General features: G+C 48.7%; 1 protein-coding gene across 6 annotated transcripts in view; it reads left to right on the forward strand.

Annotated features, from left to right (window-relative positions):
- Window positions 1–14,430, forward strand: part of COL7A1 (collagen type VII alpha 1 chain) — a 114,928-nt gene that overhangs the window by 31,573 nt on the left and 68,925 nt on the right. For 5 of the 6 annotated variants that reach the window (XM_083727100.1, XM_083727104.1, XM_083727102.1 and 2 more), the window contains 16 exons: window positions 368–514; window positions 1,065–1,190; window positions 1,546–1,692; window positions 2,669–2,788; window positions 3,416–3,562; window positions 4,581–4,717; window positions 5,471–5,597; window positions 6,283–6,426; window positions 6,914–7,086; window positions 8,050–8,085; window positions 9,495–9,521; window positions 9,639–9,683; window positions 9,957–10,049; window positions 11,196–11,267; window positions 12,750–12,785; window positions 12,866–12,919. In XM_083727100.1, coding sequence (XP_083583226.1) covers window positions 368–514; window positions 1,065–1,190; window positions 1,546–1,692; window positions 2,669–2,788; window positions 3,416–3,562; window positions 4,581–4,717; window positions 5,471–5,597; window positions 6,283–6,426; window positions 6,914–7,086; window positions 8,050–8,085; window positions 9,495–9,521; window positions 9,639–9,683; window positions 9,957–10,049; window positions 11,196–11,267; window positions 12,750–12,785; window positions 12,866–12,919 — 1,631 coding nt within the window. The remainder of the gene's footprint in view (window positions 1–367; window positions 515–1,064; window positions 1,191–1,545; window positions 1,693–2,668; window positions 2,789–3,415; window positions 3,563–4,580; window positions 4,718–5,470; window positions 5,598–6,282; window positions 6,427–6,913; window positions 7,087–8,049; window positions 8,086–9,494; window positions 9,522–9,638; window positions 9,684–9,956; window positions 10,050–11,195; window positions 11,268–12,749; window positions 12,786–12,865; window positions 12,920–14,430) is intronic. The other variant, XM_083727103.1, reaches the window with a different exon arrangement.

A 14,430-nucleotide genomic window follows, 5' to 3' on the forward strand; every position in this document is an offset into this window, starting at 1 on the left:
CCATCCTGGTTGTAGGACAAGGATAACCTTTTGTCTGCGAATAGTATCAAGATTTGCACTTGCATTAAAGTGTTAAGATCAGAAGACGGAAAATATGAAAACAACGAGAAGAGGCAGGAATGAAGATTTGGAGATATGCTTCAGAGGTCCAGACTATGGGGAGCCTGGAAAAATTAATAATTATAATTTGGTTGGTTTTTTATTTTAGTTTATTGTTTTTAATTGGATTATGATGTGGATATGTTGATTGGTTGTTTTTATTGGAAAATCAATAAAAATGATTAAAAAAAGAAAAGATTTGCACTTGTGAACTGGGATAGACTGGAATGATTTTGCCCATCTTTTTAAACTCTGCTCTGCTTCGAAGGTGGCCCTGAAAACAGCAAGCTGGTCTCGGGAAGCACCAATTCCTTTGACATCCAGAACCTGGAAGGCGGAGTCAGCTACACTGTGAAGGTCACTGCACTGATTGGCAACCGTGAAGGAGACCCCGTGTCTCTCATTGTCACCACACGTAAGACTTCAGTGGATTTGTGTGCCACATCTCTGTCTAGTCCTCATTTCAAGGAGCTGTGGGCACTACTCTGGTCGCTCTGTGAGTTAGGCTGGGGGTCTGGAGACGGTGATTTGCCCAAGGTTGCTGGTGAGCTTCATGGGCAAGTGAGTGAGGGGTGTGAGCATCAACTGACTCCTTTTAGGTGGGGTTTGGCACCCTGGATTAGGCACCGGCTGCATTTGTAGCTGTCATCCCAGAAGCTCCCTGGAAGCAGAGGCTGTGAAACAGGGTGTGGACAAGGGTTTTCCAGCTCTTTGGAATGCGCATCTATGGAGGGTGCCAGCTGCAGTTCCTAAACAAAAGGTGAAAGGCCTTGTATTCATCCCACATTAAATACCCAAATGGACTCCTGGATGAGTCCAGGTGCATTCTTCAGTTCCCCTCAGCAAGGTTCACTCCCTTCATCCAGGACAAATAGTTCCTACTACGGTGCCTTCTCCTACCCATGGCAGCAATCGACCTCCCTGGATCCTCTTCCTTTGCTAATCCTCCCAACCTTTCCTCTCAGCGACAGTCTCAGTTCAGCCAGTTGGGAATCTGCGTGTGACCGACTCCTCTGAAAAGCACATCCGGGTCGAATGGAGCCCAGCACCAGGAAGCACAGGCTATCGGCTTGTCTGGCAGCCGGCAGATGGTGAGTATTGTCTACACCAGAGGTGGGGAACCTCAGGTCTGGGGGCCTCTCTCTCTGGCCTCCTTGCCCTTAGGACTCTCCTCAGCCACCCCTGCTTTGCACCCTCTTAAATGTTTCCTTCCTCCCCATCTAGAACTCTGCCTGGGTAGAAGGGTGTGTGTGAATTTGCATTTGTTGCTCCACCTACTTTCGTTTCTGGACCCACCCACCTTTGGCATGTGGCCCTTGTAAGGTTGCCTATAAGGGAATGTGGCCCTTGGCCCAGAAAAGGTTACCCAGCCCTGTTGTGCTACTTACACCTCTCTTACTTCCACCCATCACTCAGGAAATTAACTCCCTCTCTCACCCGGGGCAGGTGGACCAGAGAGGAGCCAGCTGCTTCCGGCCAATGTCAACACCTATGACATCAGAGACCTGCAGCCAGGAGGGCGTTACGAAATTCGCATCACCAGCCTGGTGGGCAACCAGGAGAGCAGAGCTGTGGCTGTTGTTGCCAACACTGGTAAATCCACCTTCCGTCCTCTACTAAGTTGGCCAGCTTCTGCAGGCACAGAGATCAGCTAGAAGACACATTCTGCCTATTTATGAGTTTGGGAGATAGTCAAAACGTACCTCACTCTCGCAGGTGCCCTTAGGTTGCCTCTTGTCCCCTGTGGGGCTTTGCCTCAGGCCTGGCTCTGCTTGCAGTAAGGTAGCCATCTCATGGCGGCATCTTCAAATTGCACTTCATCAGAGCTAAAAGGCTTCGTTCGCTGTGCTCTCCCTTCTTTCCTAGGTCTCACATACGTGACCTGATAAACGGTGGTGGTTGGGAGTTGTGTGTCTTGTTATTTATTTACTTATTTGATTCCATTTATGGACCCTTTCCCATGAACTATGTCAAAGTGATTTCACAATAAATTTATTGGGTGTGTATACCCTGCCAGAGGAGTGGATTGGAGGGTTTATAACTTCAGACAGTATTAAGGTGTTTGTATGTTGTCCCCCAAAATAATGTGATGTATAGATTCTTTTGTTTCTGCCCTGTTAAATGTTTTAAACCTGTCTTGCTGTTTTTTCCTCAACTTCTAAAGAAAGAGTTTTTTGTTTCATTTTTACATCTACAGTGGTGTTTATATATTATATTTTTGTATTGCCTTTCCATGGAAAATGCTGAATGAATCACTGTAACAAACCAGTGGTGGCTAGTTATGTATATGGCGCTGTTCTCACATCTGCTGTGCTGTGAAAACATCTTTGTGATGAAAACACTCTCACTTGTGCATGGTAGTTATAAGTACTGCAAAGGACTTCTGCAAAGCTCGGGGATGTAAGTGCTTCCATGAGGAGTCAATGGCACGGGGGAGAATGTTTCACTAGTATGGTAACTACTGTAATTGATCATGATTATGGAGGCTCAGTTGCTTCTCTTGGTGGAGGCAAAGATTGTCTGAAGGCCCCAAACAACTGCCTCACCTTTTTACCTCTGCTTTTTCCAGCAGCAATGGGTCGTGTGACCAACTTCCGGGTGGCAGAGATTCAAAGGGATGCTGCGATTTTGACCTGGACTCCTGTTCCTGGGGCCACTGGCTATCTCCTCACTTGGAAATCTCCACGAGGTAATGGCAGAGGTTGAGGACCAAACTGTTGGGCCATTGAGGGGTGGGTGGGTATGAAAGAGGAAATACGGGCAGTGTGTCCTAGTGCCATCACCTCCTCCAGCTCTTGCACAGCTGAAGACTAGGTGAGGAAAGGCAGCTTGCAGCTAGCTAGCAAGAACAGATCTCGTTATATCTTGGCCTTCCTCCAGTGACCTCAGGGCAGCGTGCATAATTCTCCGCCCCCGCTTTATCCCCCCAACAACCTTGTGAGGTAGACTGAGGCTGAAAAACATTGATTGGATCAAGGCCACCCAGGGAACTTCATGGCTGAGTTGAGATTTGAACTGGAATCCATAATCCAATACTTTTTAAGTACTCCCCCACACTGGCTCCTAGGAAGCGTGGAAGTGACTGGAAGAGAATTCCTTCCTTGGCAGATGTAGCTGGTTCCCCCACCCTCCCCACCCCTCACTTTTCTCCTTTGTCCAGAGGTCATGCACAGGCCGAATCTTCCCATGGCATACCTTCTGCCACTGGTTCCAAGACTCACTGCAGGCTTGAGATCTGTTACATGGAGGGGGGCACGGCGTCCATACTGTGTCATCCCCTTGTGGAATTGCCCTTCATGCTCTTGGTTTCTTCCAGACGAAGTGGAAGCACAGAGAACATTGCCTGGGTCTGTCACATCGCACCAAGTGTCTGGCCTCCGCCTGGGCAGGAGCTACACCTTCACCATCCGCCCGCTGTTTGGGAGTGTCACAGGTCCTGAGACTTCTGTGACTGACCGCACAGGTGAGGTATCCTTGCACCTGGGAGGGAAATGCAGAGCCTCTCCTATGTTGGAGGGCTTTCAAAGAGGACTTGACAAATCCAGGGAGGTTGCTGTCATTAACAGCTATTAGCCATGATGACTCTGCCTCTGCTTCAACAGTCAGAGGCAGTTTCTGGAAACCAAAGGGGGGAGAGCGCTCTTCTGCTCGAATCCTGCTTGCAGGTTTCCCACAGGCATCTCCTGGTATGTCCCACGGAAGACCTTACAGTCTTCAAACAAAAACATTTTCGAGGTCCCAGGCCACAGGGAGGTTAGGCTGGTCTCAACCAGAGCCAGGGCTTTTTCAGCTGTGGCCCCGCTCTGGTGGAACGCTCTGTCACAAGAGACTAGGGCCCTGAGGGACTTGACATCTTTCCACAGGGCCTGCAAGACAGAGCTGTTCCACCAGGCCTTTGGCCAAGGCACAGCCTGACTCCCTCCTTTGGCAATCTTCACAGAACTCTAGCCCAATGGTTGCCATTAATTTGATTGGAATTAATTTTATAATGAAATGATTTTAGAATGTTTTATCGTTTTACTGTTGTTAGCCACTCTGAGCCCGGCTTCGGCTGGGGAGGGCGGGATATAAATAAAATTTATTATTATTATTATTATTATTATTATTATTATTATTATTATTATTATTATTATCTGGTTGGCCACTGTGAGAACAAGGATGCCGGACTCGATGGGCCAGTGGCCTGATCCAGCAGAGATCTTCTCATGTTCTCATGTTGTGCCCAAGGTCCTCACTCCCTGTTATGTGTTATGCTCCCAAGGAAAACAGGTGGAGCTAGGTTGGATCATTTTTGCTTGTGCTGTTTCTGCCAGGCCTTGACATGCCACCTGGATCCCTTCTGTGCTCTGAATCAAAAGCCATTTGGCTGTGCACAAGGGCAGCTTCTCACGTGGGTGGGTGGAGAAAAGTCTCTGTTTTTATGTGCCCTGACATCTGCTTGGACGCCAACCCTACTCATTTTGAAACGTTCCCCTCTACAGTCTGCCGAGACGCCCGCAGAGACGTCGTTTTTCTCGTGCATGCCACTCGAGACAACGCCTACAACGCAGAGGCCGTGCAGAGCATCCTCTCCAACACTGTATCTGCACTGGGCCAGTTGGGTCCTGGTGCCACCCAGGTAATGACTGACATAAAGGGGCTGCAGCTCTTCCTTTTGGCTCAGTTTGCATGTGCTGTGGGTGTTGGGCCACTTAGTAAAACACCCATGCCAAGCCTCTGCTGCGTGGCAAGCTCTTCTGGTGCCAAGGCTCCCACTGCGGTCCTGGTGATTTTCACCTCTCAGTGCGAAACCTCATTTGCTATGGTTTCTGTAAGGCGAAAGTGGATGGAGCAACATGGGAAGTGGCTGGCGTGAGTGGCCAGCCACACAGTGTTTCAGGTGGCTGCCTTCCTGGCCTTCGTGCACCCTAAAGTTGGTCATCAAGTACATTTCCCTTAGACATTTCCTGTCTTGGCTGTGGAGTGTCTTGGCTGCAGTGCCCTCTTCCATACAACTCTCTTGCTCTACCTCAAGGGTGGGGAACCCCATTCAGCCTGAGCACTGCAACCCCTTATTGGTGGTAGTGGGCGGGACCAGAAACAAAAGAGGGTGGAGCAATAGATGTAAATTTTTAGCTTTGCGCAGTATGCCTGTTTCTACACAAACTCTCTCTCACACACATACAGTACATGCCTTTGGCCATATCCAAGTCCAAGCACACATTCAAGCCTGGCAAAAATACTCAAGGAGGATGTGAAGTAGGCTGAGGAGGGGGTGTGGCCTGGGGAGAGTCCCAAGGGCCAGGTGGAGAGGCCTGGAGGGCCACATCCAACCCTGGGTTTGAGATTCCCTATCTCTGCTCTGACTTTGTTTTTTCCCTTTCTCCCCCAGGTGGGCATCGTGCTTTATAGCTACCGAGGCCTCCCTTTACTCCGGCTCAACCGCTCTAGTGACTTGCCAACAGTCCTGCAGTTTATCCGCTCGCTGCGCTATGATGAACCCAGTGGCAATGCCATTGGTAAGTGCAGGGCTGGGGGACTGAGCCGTGTGGTGCAAGTTTCATCGGTTCAGAGACTGGGGAGGGCATCACTGTAAGGACAAAACACACACACACACACACACACACACACACACACACACACAGAGGGCTTTATTCCTGTTGAAATCCAGAGCTGCATGTCAGGAGCTGCTCTGTCCTCTGGGCCTGAACATTGTCACCTGCTCTTCTGCGGGATTTGATCTGGAGCAATGTGGGGCTGCTTCCAGTGTGGGACTGGTCTTTATCAAGGGAAAGATAGCCAGAACTGCCACTGGTGTTGACTGTAAATTTAAAAACTGTAACTTAAAGCACATGTGTTTGAGCTTGTTTCTCCCTCCTCCCTCACATTCCTTTTTTTCCTTGTGTGCCATGTCTTTGTAAGCCCTAAGGGCGAGGACAATCTTAAAACTGATTTTTGCAAGGCGCTGTGTGAGTCTTTTCAGCTAAAGGGCAGGGTATAAATGTACTAAATAATTATGATGATAATAAATCTGTCCATGGGGTTGGCCAGTTACTGCTGTAAAGCCTGAACAAAGTAGTGGGCCTCCCAAATAAGAGGTGGCCACTTCCACTCCTGTAAATCTCTCTTGACAATGAACTCTCCCGCACATGCTTGCTTTCTGTGGGTATATGTATCTTGGGTCCTTTGCTTTCTTCACTGCAGGAGCTGCCATCAATTTTGCCAAGAGCGACATGCTGAGCCTCGCTGGAGGGCGCAGACCTGGTGTACCTGGGACCCTGGTGATCCTGGCGGATGGTCCATCCAGCGATGATGCCATTGGGCCAGCCAGGGATCTCAAGGCTGCAGGTAAGGCACACAGGCCCTTAGAGTGTGGGGGGGGGGCGGGAATATAAGAGCACAGGAGCACAGGAAACTTTCCTTGCATCTTTTGCCTGTCCTGAATCTTCCAACATTCAGCTTCATTGTGTGGCCTGGGTTCTATGAGAGAGGGAGAATAAACCTATCTCTGTTCACTTCCCCCACATCTTGCCTAATTTTATGTGCCTCTTGTTTGTGTCCCCACCACTGGCACCTATTTTCTGAACAAGATAGCTCCAGATATTGTAACCTTTCCTCATAAGGAAGTTGCTCCAGACCCTTGATTGTTTCGCTTGCCCTTTTCTTTGCAGTTAGAAAAAAAACTTTTCCAGAAAAAACACTATCCCTGCAGGCCTGACTGAAGGTTTTCTTGGAAATTAGTCTCTTCTTCTGAACTGTTAATGTGCCCTGCCCAGGGAATGGCCAACCCACAGACTCCCTCGATGGGCTTACTTTCTCTTTCTGTACCTTGCAGGAATCCAGGTGCTGGCTGTTGGCATGAACGGAGCTGACCGGGAGCAGCTGCGCCGCCTGGTGACCAATGAGGACCGGCGCAATGTTTTCTATGTGAGGAGGGATTTGAGCACTCTGCCAGAGGCGGAAGAGGGGCTTGTCAACGCCCTCTGCAGGGCAGCCGACACTGAAGGGGTAAGACGTTACTCACAAAATGCAGGAGAGGGATTACCTGCAGTTTGCTAAGCCATTGAATGGAGGGAGGTGAATGGAAGAGTGTTTGCTCTGCCTGTTCAGGTAGCACCATTGCAACACAAGACGTCTTGACGCGTAGAAGGACAGCCGCGCCTCTTGTTTGTATGTGGCCTGGATTCCTCACACACGAGGGTCTTGTCTTAAGTCATGGGTAGACAAACTAAGGTCCGAGGGCCGGATCTGGCCCAATCACCTTCTAAATCCGGATGGTCCAGGAATCTGTTTTTACATGAGTAGAGTATGTCCTTTTATTTAAAATGCATCTCTGGGTTATTTGTAGGGCCTGCCTGGTGTTTTTACATGAGCAAAATGTGTGCTTTTATTTAAAATGCATCTCTGGGTTATTTGTGGGGCATAGAAATTCGTTCATTTCCCTCCCCCCAAAAAATATAGTCCGGCCCCCCACAAGGTCTGAGGGACAATGGACCAGCACCCTGCTGAATAAGTTTGCTGACCCCTGTCTTAAGTGGAAATGCCTTGCAGTATGCATATAACCACATATTAATTGTTTAATTGTTTTTTAATTACCTCCAATTTTTTAGCTGTTCTCACTTTATCTGTAAACCCCCTTTAATCCCTGACAGGGGAAAAATGGGAGTATAAATAACATCATCATTGCCACCATCATTATCAATAATAAAAATAACCACTTGGTAAAGACCATCCCCTGGAGCACTCTGCCAAGTGGTGGAGGAAATTCACCTCTGATTTTACATGGTAAAATGTTTGCATCTTGGCAGGACATCACAGGCCACTGGTTGTACCAATTGGTTACATGCGCACTGTGGTAAATTTCATCCAACGTCCAGCACAAAATGTTTTCATGCACCGGCAGCAGCATTATAACTATTCTAACACTGATCTTTTTATCCTTTGTGTTTTCCCACTTCCTCCCTCCCTCAGCCTAGACCAGAGCCCTGTACAGTGCAGTGTCCTAAGGTAAGTCACAGGAAACTCCTGTTCAGCAGGACTAAACCAGGACAAGGAGCCGATGTTCTTTCCTGTAGCAGGCCAGATAAGAGCAGGAAATGGATACCAGGGGTGTGGCTTTTTTGAGGAGAGGGCTGTACCTCCACAGTAGAACACATGTTCTGCATGCAGAAGGACATCTTGGATAGGGACTCTACCAGGTGTGCCGACTCTAGGGGGCCGAAGGCAACCTCAGCACCCTTAATATTTTTTTCAAGGGGACGAGGCTCCCTCAATCTTTAGGTGGTCCTGTGCACCACAGGCCCAGGGGTCAGCTCCTCCAGAGCTCTCCGTCTCCTGCCACGTGTGCACAGTGTCACACATGCGCGTGGTGTTGCCTGCGACCCCCTGCCCCCCAAAAATATTGGGGGTCATTCCTTTGCCTCTGGGTTCTACAATTTATAGGCCAAGGCTGGGAGGAACCTGTGGCCTTCCAGATATTATTGTACTCCAGCTCCATCAGCCACAGCCAGGGTGGCCCGTGGTCAGCTTTTGACACTTGAAGGGCACATTTTTAGGGCCCACCTTATTTATATGTTTGCAAGTTATTTTAACTTGTTTTTCTATTGTGTTCCAATGCTGTAGTAATAATAATAATAATAATAATAATAATAATAATAATAATAATAATATATTTATACCCCACCCATCTGGCTGAGTTTCCCCAGCCACTCTGGGCGGCTCCCAATCAAGTGTTAAAAACAATATAGCATTAAATATCAAAAACGTCCCTAAACAGGGCTGCCTTCAGATGTCTTTTAAAGATAAGATAGCTGCTTATTTCCTTGACATCTGATGGGAAGGCATTCCACAGGGCAGGTGCCACTACTGAGAAGGCCCTCTGGTTCCCTGTAACCTCACTTCTCGCAATGAGGGAACCGCCAGAAGGCCCTCGGCACTGGATCTCAATGTAACCTGGCCTTGGACCTTAGTGTGAAGGGCAGGTAAGAAAGACAAAAAGAAAGAGTAGTCCAGCAGTATTTGCAATGCCATGCATTAGCCAGCTCTGTGCTAGGCTGGCACAGCATGTGGAAGTGTGTTCAGTTCCCCTTAGAGACAGGATGGAGAGAGTCAGCAATGGTGGAGTCAGACCAGTGATGCCATGCGGTTTTCTAGGTGACTAAGGCAGGTGGAGAATCGGAGGGACTTTGGCAGGCATGGAAATGGCTCTGCACTGTTTTCCACTGTAGCTGTAAGCCAATCCCAAAGCTATTATTATTTATTGAATTTATATAGCACCCTATACCTTGACATCTCTGCACCATTTGACCACTTCCCAAGAGTTTTTTCCTTAGAAGTTGCCCAGAGAGAAGCAGGGAAATGTTTTGAGGTATTTCTTCTTGGGTGCAAACTGGGGCTTCTCTTTTCTTTTCCTGCAGGGTGAGAAGGGCGAGCCTGGTGAGATTGTGAGTATCTGAGATTTCCCAAGGAAGGTGATCTCACACTGAAGTCCATTTAGGACCTAAAGAGGGTTGGTCCCTGGGGGTGGAAACAGCAGTTAATCTCTCTGATCATTTTTGCAGGGACGGAAAGGACGCATGGGACTTCCTGGGCCTTCTGGAGATCCGGTAATGTCTGCTCTTTTGTGTGGGTCCCTGGGCTGTATGGCATGGAGTAGAGCTCATCTTGTTTGTTAGGGTGCTGTTGGTTTGACTAGAGCCCTTTCCTTTTCAGACTATTGGGGGCGAGGCGGGGGGGGGACCCCTTGGCAGCATCCCAGCCTGTATTTCAGGCAGGTTGTAGCTCCCACCACTAAAAGCATTTGGGGGGAAAAGCCACAACAGCAACCAGGCAGGTTGTAAATAAAACAAATCCTATTATTTGTCTTCGGTTTTTTTCAGGGGCGCAATGGGATCCCAGGTCCTCCAGGCCCAGTAGGACCTCGGGGTCCTCCAGGTGATGTCACTGAGCGGCGGGGTGAGAAAGGAGACAGGGTGGGTACTCACAGCATCTCATGTAGTCTTGAATATTTTACTCAGGAGGGAGCAGAACGCTAAGAATGATGGAGCTTTTATGGGCAGGAAGCCTTCCTTGTTCCTCCTCATCAATCTGTTCAAGATCAGAGAATCCCTCTGGGTTCATCTTAAATTAGAGAATTTAGCTTTATGGTGCCTCTACTGGTGAACTCCCTTTCCTGCAAGATGAATAGACTATGGGAGCTTGTTGCAATAACTTGCCTGCTTGGGTTACCTGGAGCTATCTGCTCTGCAGTCCTTTTGCTTTTGTTATTTGGATCTCACTGAGGGCCTGGCGAGTAACAGACCCTTCCTTTCAAGTAAAGAACAAATTAGATGATCTGTGATCCCTTTCATTTCTAGTCTTCTAGGACTGAAATCCTAGACATGCTTCCTACTGGAATACCGTATTTTTCGCACCATAGGACGCACTTTTTCCCCTCCAAAAATGAAGGGGAAATGTGTGTGCATCCTATGGTGCGAATGCAGGCTTTTGCTGAAGCCTGGAGAGTGAGAGGGGTCAGTGCGCACCGACCCCTCACGCTCTCCAGGCTTCGCACACCTCTCCGCAAGCAACGGGAGCCCAGCGCTGGGCTCCCGCTGCTTGCGGAGACTTGCCTGCATGCCGAAGCCCGCGCGCGCTGAGCTCAGCGCGCCCAGGCTTCGCGGACCTCTCCGTAAGCAGCGGGAGCGCTCCCGCTGCTTGCGGAGAGTTGCCAGCATGCCGAAGCAAGCGCGCACTGAGCTCAGCGCGTCCAGGCTTCGCGGACCTCTCCGCAAGCAGCGGGAGTGCTTCCACGGCTTGCAGAGAGCTGCCTGTTTGGGGGCTGGGGTCGGGGGAAGCTCGAGCTTCCCCCGCCCCAGCCCCGCGCCTGGGGGGAAAATAATTTTTCCCCCCCTTTATTTCCCCCCAAAAAAACTGGGTGCGCCCTATGGTCCGGTGCGCCCTATGGTGCGAAAAATACTTCTGAGTAATATAATTAAGATTGAAACCTTAACAAGCAGATGCCCATGGTAAAGAACGACTTATGCCTGTGTGTATGTTCTCATGCACGTGCTTCTTATTATTAAGCGTAAAAGGCATTTTCACAATGGCATGTTCTTAATCGCTCTGTTTTCTTCCAGGGATTTCCGGGAGCTGATGGATTGCCAGGGAATCCTGGCCGCCCTGGTGACCCTGGTTCTTCTGGCCAACCAGTAAACAGCTTTTTTCTTTTTAACATCTTGCCATCTGTCATTGCGCACTGGGGCATTCCCATTTTCCATGATGCCTTGCTGTACTGAGACATTTATTTGTCTTCATCCATCAGTTTGAACTTAGGAATGATGCATCCCCCTTGAGCAAAGAGAGCTATCTTCTCCTTGCACTAAGTTTGTAGTATTGCCATGACTGATGTTAACCTGACCTGACTAGTTGCAAATGTGCTCACCTAGTTATCTGAACTATGAGAGGCTTCAGGGATTCCAGTACTTAGCCTGAATTTCTTTGGAATGAGGTCACTTTGGGACTTACTGGCATTTTCTAATATTTGCTTTTATTCAGCTTTTTTTCTGTGGGGGGACGCAGGGGTATGCATACCCCTAAACATTTTGTGGATCTAAGTTTGGCCTCATTGAGAGGCAGTATTTCAATATGAGTAGGAAAATGAGAGTACCCCTAAACATTCTTTTTAGAAAAAAGCACTGCTTTTATTTACAGAAATACAGGTTGAACATAGGTGGGAGTTCACAGCTTAGTGCTCCCAACAGTTACCCACTAATCACCCAGAGCTCCAACTTAGCTACCTGGAAATTCAATCTGCCCCAGCCTGTGCTGTCCATTTATACCATAAGTGAGGAACCTATGACTTTCCAGATGTTGCTGGACTGCAGTTCCTGTTATTCCTAACTGGATGATGGAGTCCAACAACATCTGGGAGGGCCAAAATCTTCCCCATCACTGATCTTAGAATAATAAAATTGAAGAGCTGGAAGGGACCCCAAGGGTCATCGAGTCCAACCCTCTCCAATGCTGGAACCTCATCTAAATCATACATGGCAGATCCAACAACAACCTCTAAGGAAGGAGAGTTTACCACCTCCCGAGGGAGTCCGTTCCCCTGTTGAACAGCTCTTAAATCCATTCACACCCACACATAGCTTGAGGACATCACCCCCAGCCAAGGAAGGGGGCAGAAGATGGGGGAAGCAAGAAATGTCCTTCTTCCAAAACAGGCATTGGCCACTCTTAAGGTCTTTTAATTTCCTCATAAAAAAAGATGAAACTGAGCTATTTTGCTGAATACCAGTTGCTGCAAACTACAGGAAGGGAGAGTGCTCTTGTGGTCAAATCCTGTTTGTGGGTTTCCCACAGACTGGCCACTGGTTGGCCACTCTGAAAAACAGGACCAAAAGCAGGATCCCAGTCCTAGAGATCTTATGCTAGGACTACTTACAAGTGCAAATCTCTAGCCAGATTATGCCTCAAGCAACCTTCACTAACAGAAAACACAGCTCTAAAAGAACGCTGAGTCGGCAGGTACCCGAAGGGCCCATACAGCCCAGCCCAAATCTCACTGCAACACTATGTGGCTGTACATGTGTCATCTTCCCATCTCACCTGCTCAATTTATGATTTCTACCCTGGGGCGAGGGAACCCTTTTTATTACTGTCCATTACATTTATTTTCTCCTCCACAGGGCAGCCCTGGCCTTCCTGGACTCCGAGGACTCCCAGTAAGTAAAGGGGTTGATTCCCATGGATCCCCTCTCACTGACTGGAAAGACTCTTACTTATCCTTACCGTTTTCTTCCAGGGAGAGCGTGGAGTGATTGGCCCAATAGGACCAAAGGGAAGCAAAGGTGAGCCGGTAAGTGCATAGACTACCCCCTAGAAGGCTCAGGTGGGGTCTTAATTCCTAGATTCCTACAGGGCAGTGTTGCAAGACGCAATGCCAAGCCAAAGGTGCTGTGATGGTGAGACCCAGAGTTAGACAGGAGAAACTGCTCTAGCCTGCTCCTTCCCAACCCTGTGTTTCTGTAGTCTACCAGAGTCCCGCAGCCAGTGAGGTGTAGTGTTTAGTGTGTTAGATTAGGACCTGGGAGACCAGGGTTCAAATCCCCACTCGGCAATGAAACTCACGAGCCAGTCCTTGCCTCTCAGCCTAAGCTGCCTCGCAGGGTTGATGTGAGGGTTAAATAAGGAAGGGGAGAACCATGTGTGCTATCTTGCGCTCATTGCAGAAAACAAAAAGGTGGGGTAGAAAATTAAATTAATAAATAATTAGAATAGAATGGAGAAGGATACCTGGTTGGGAGAAATGGTGAGGTGGGGTGGGGGGTGGGAATAACACAAAGCCCTCATTTGAGCGGTATAACTATCACACACACACCCCTGTTCACACACACCCTCCCCACCTCTCTGGAGCAGGGGCATAGTGGACCAGCATCTGTCGTAACCCACATTCAGCTGGACACAGGTAGTCAAGGTTCAACAGCACCGGGACCGGGACCTCATGTCTGGGAGTCCTGGGACTGATCCTTCGACTGCAACATGTTCTGTTATAATTTATCAGGGCTGCCCTTCCCAGATTCTGCTTCCTTATAGGGACACCAGAGAGTACCAGGCAGCTTAGGCCCAGATTGCTTGTAGGCTTTAAAGTACCTCCTCTTCCCAGTCGATGACTCTAGAAATCTGTGCACCCTTCATGTTTCACCGTGCGCAGTCTAAATTCAGCCTCCAGCTTTGCTAGTAATAAATATACTTTACTTCTGCTCTTTGCCTTACAAAGGACCCATATGTTTGGTAAGTCCTAGGGACAGATCTGATTTTTTTATATTATCAAAGAGGGCTTTGTTCCTTCACCACAGCATACCTTGTAGCAGGCATGGCTAGCTCCATGTTTGAGGGGCTCCCCAGCAGTGTTGTGCAGCATGTCATCATCCCCCCACCATCAGTGGAATCCCACCATTGGGCTTACTGGTGACAAGCAGCAGTGAGGAGGGAAGCAATCACCTGCACGGCTATAATCTGTGACAGGTGGATCCAAGCTGCCTGCTGTTTAAAGTCTCCTAGCCTAGCATCTCACGGGAAATTTTGAATGTTGGGTGGCTCACACTACATAACCTGAACCAGAAGGTGCAGGCAAGAGCATGGCTCAAATTCCACACCATGCATTAGCAGATATGGACTCTGCCACTGATCCAGCAGCCACCCTTTGATTCTGGGCCCGAGGCACAATTCTAGCCCATTGGCTGCAGCCAGCGCAGCTTATATATAGTCCAACGCATTTGGAGGACATCTGGTTGCAAAACATTTCCAAGCCTTGTTAAAACTATTTAAAACTTGCAGGCATGTCTTTCCCCTGAACTTTCTGCTTTT

This window comes from Podarcis gaigeae (genome assembly GCF_964106915.1).
Source record: "Podarcis gaigeae genome assembly, chromosome: 2".
In the NCBI taxonomy this organism is placed as follows: domain Eukaryota; kingdom Metazoa; phylum Chordata; class Lepidosauria; order Squamata; family Lacertidae; genus Podarcis; species Podarcis gaigeae.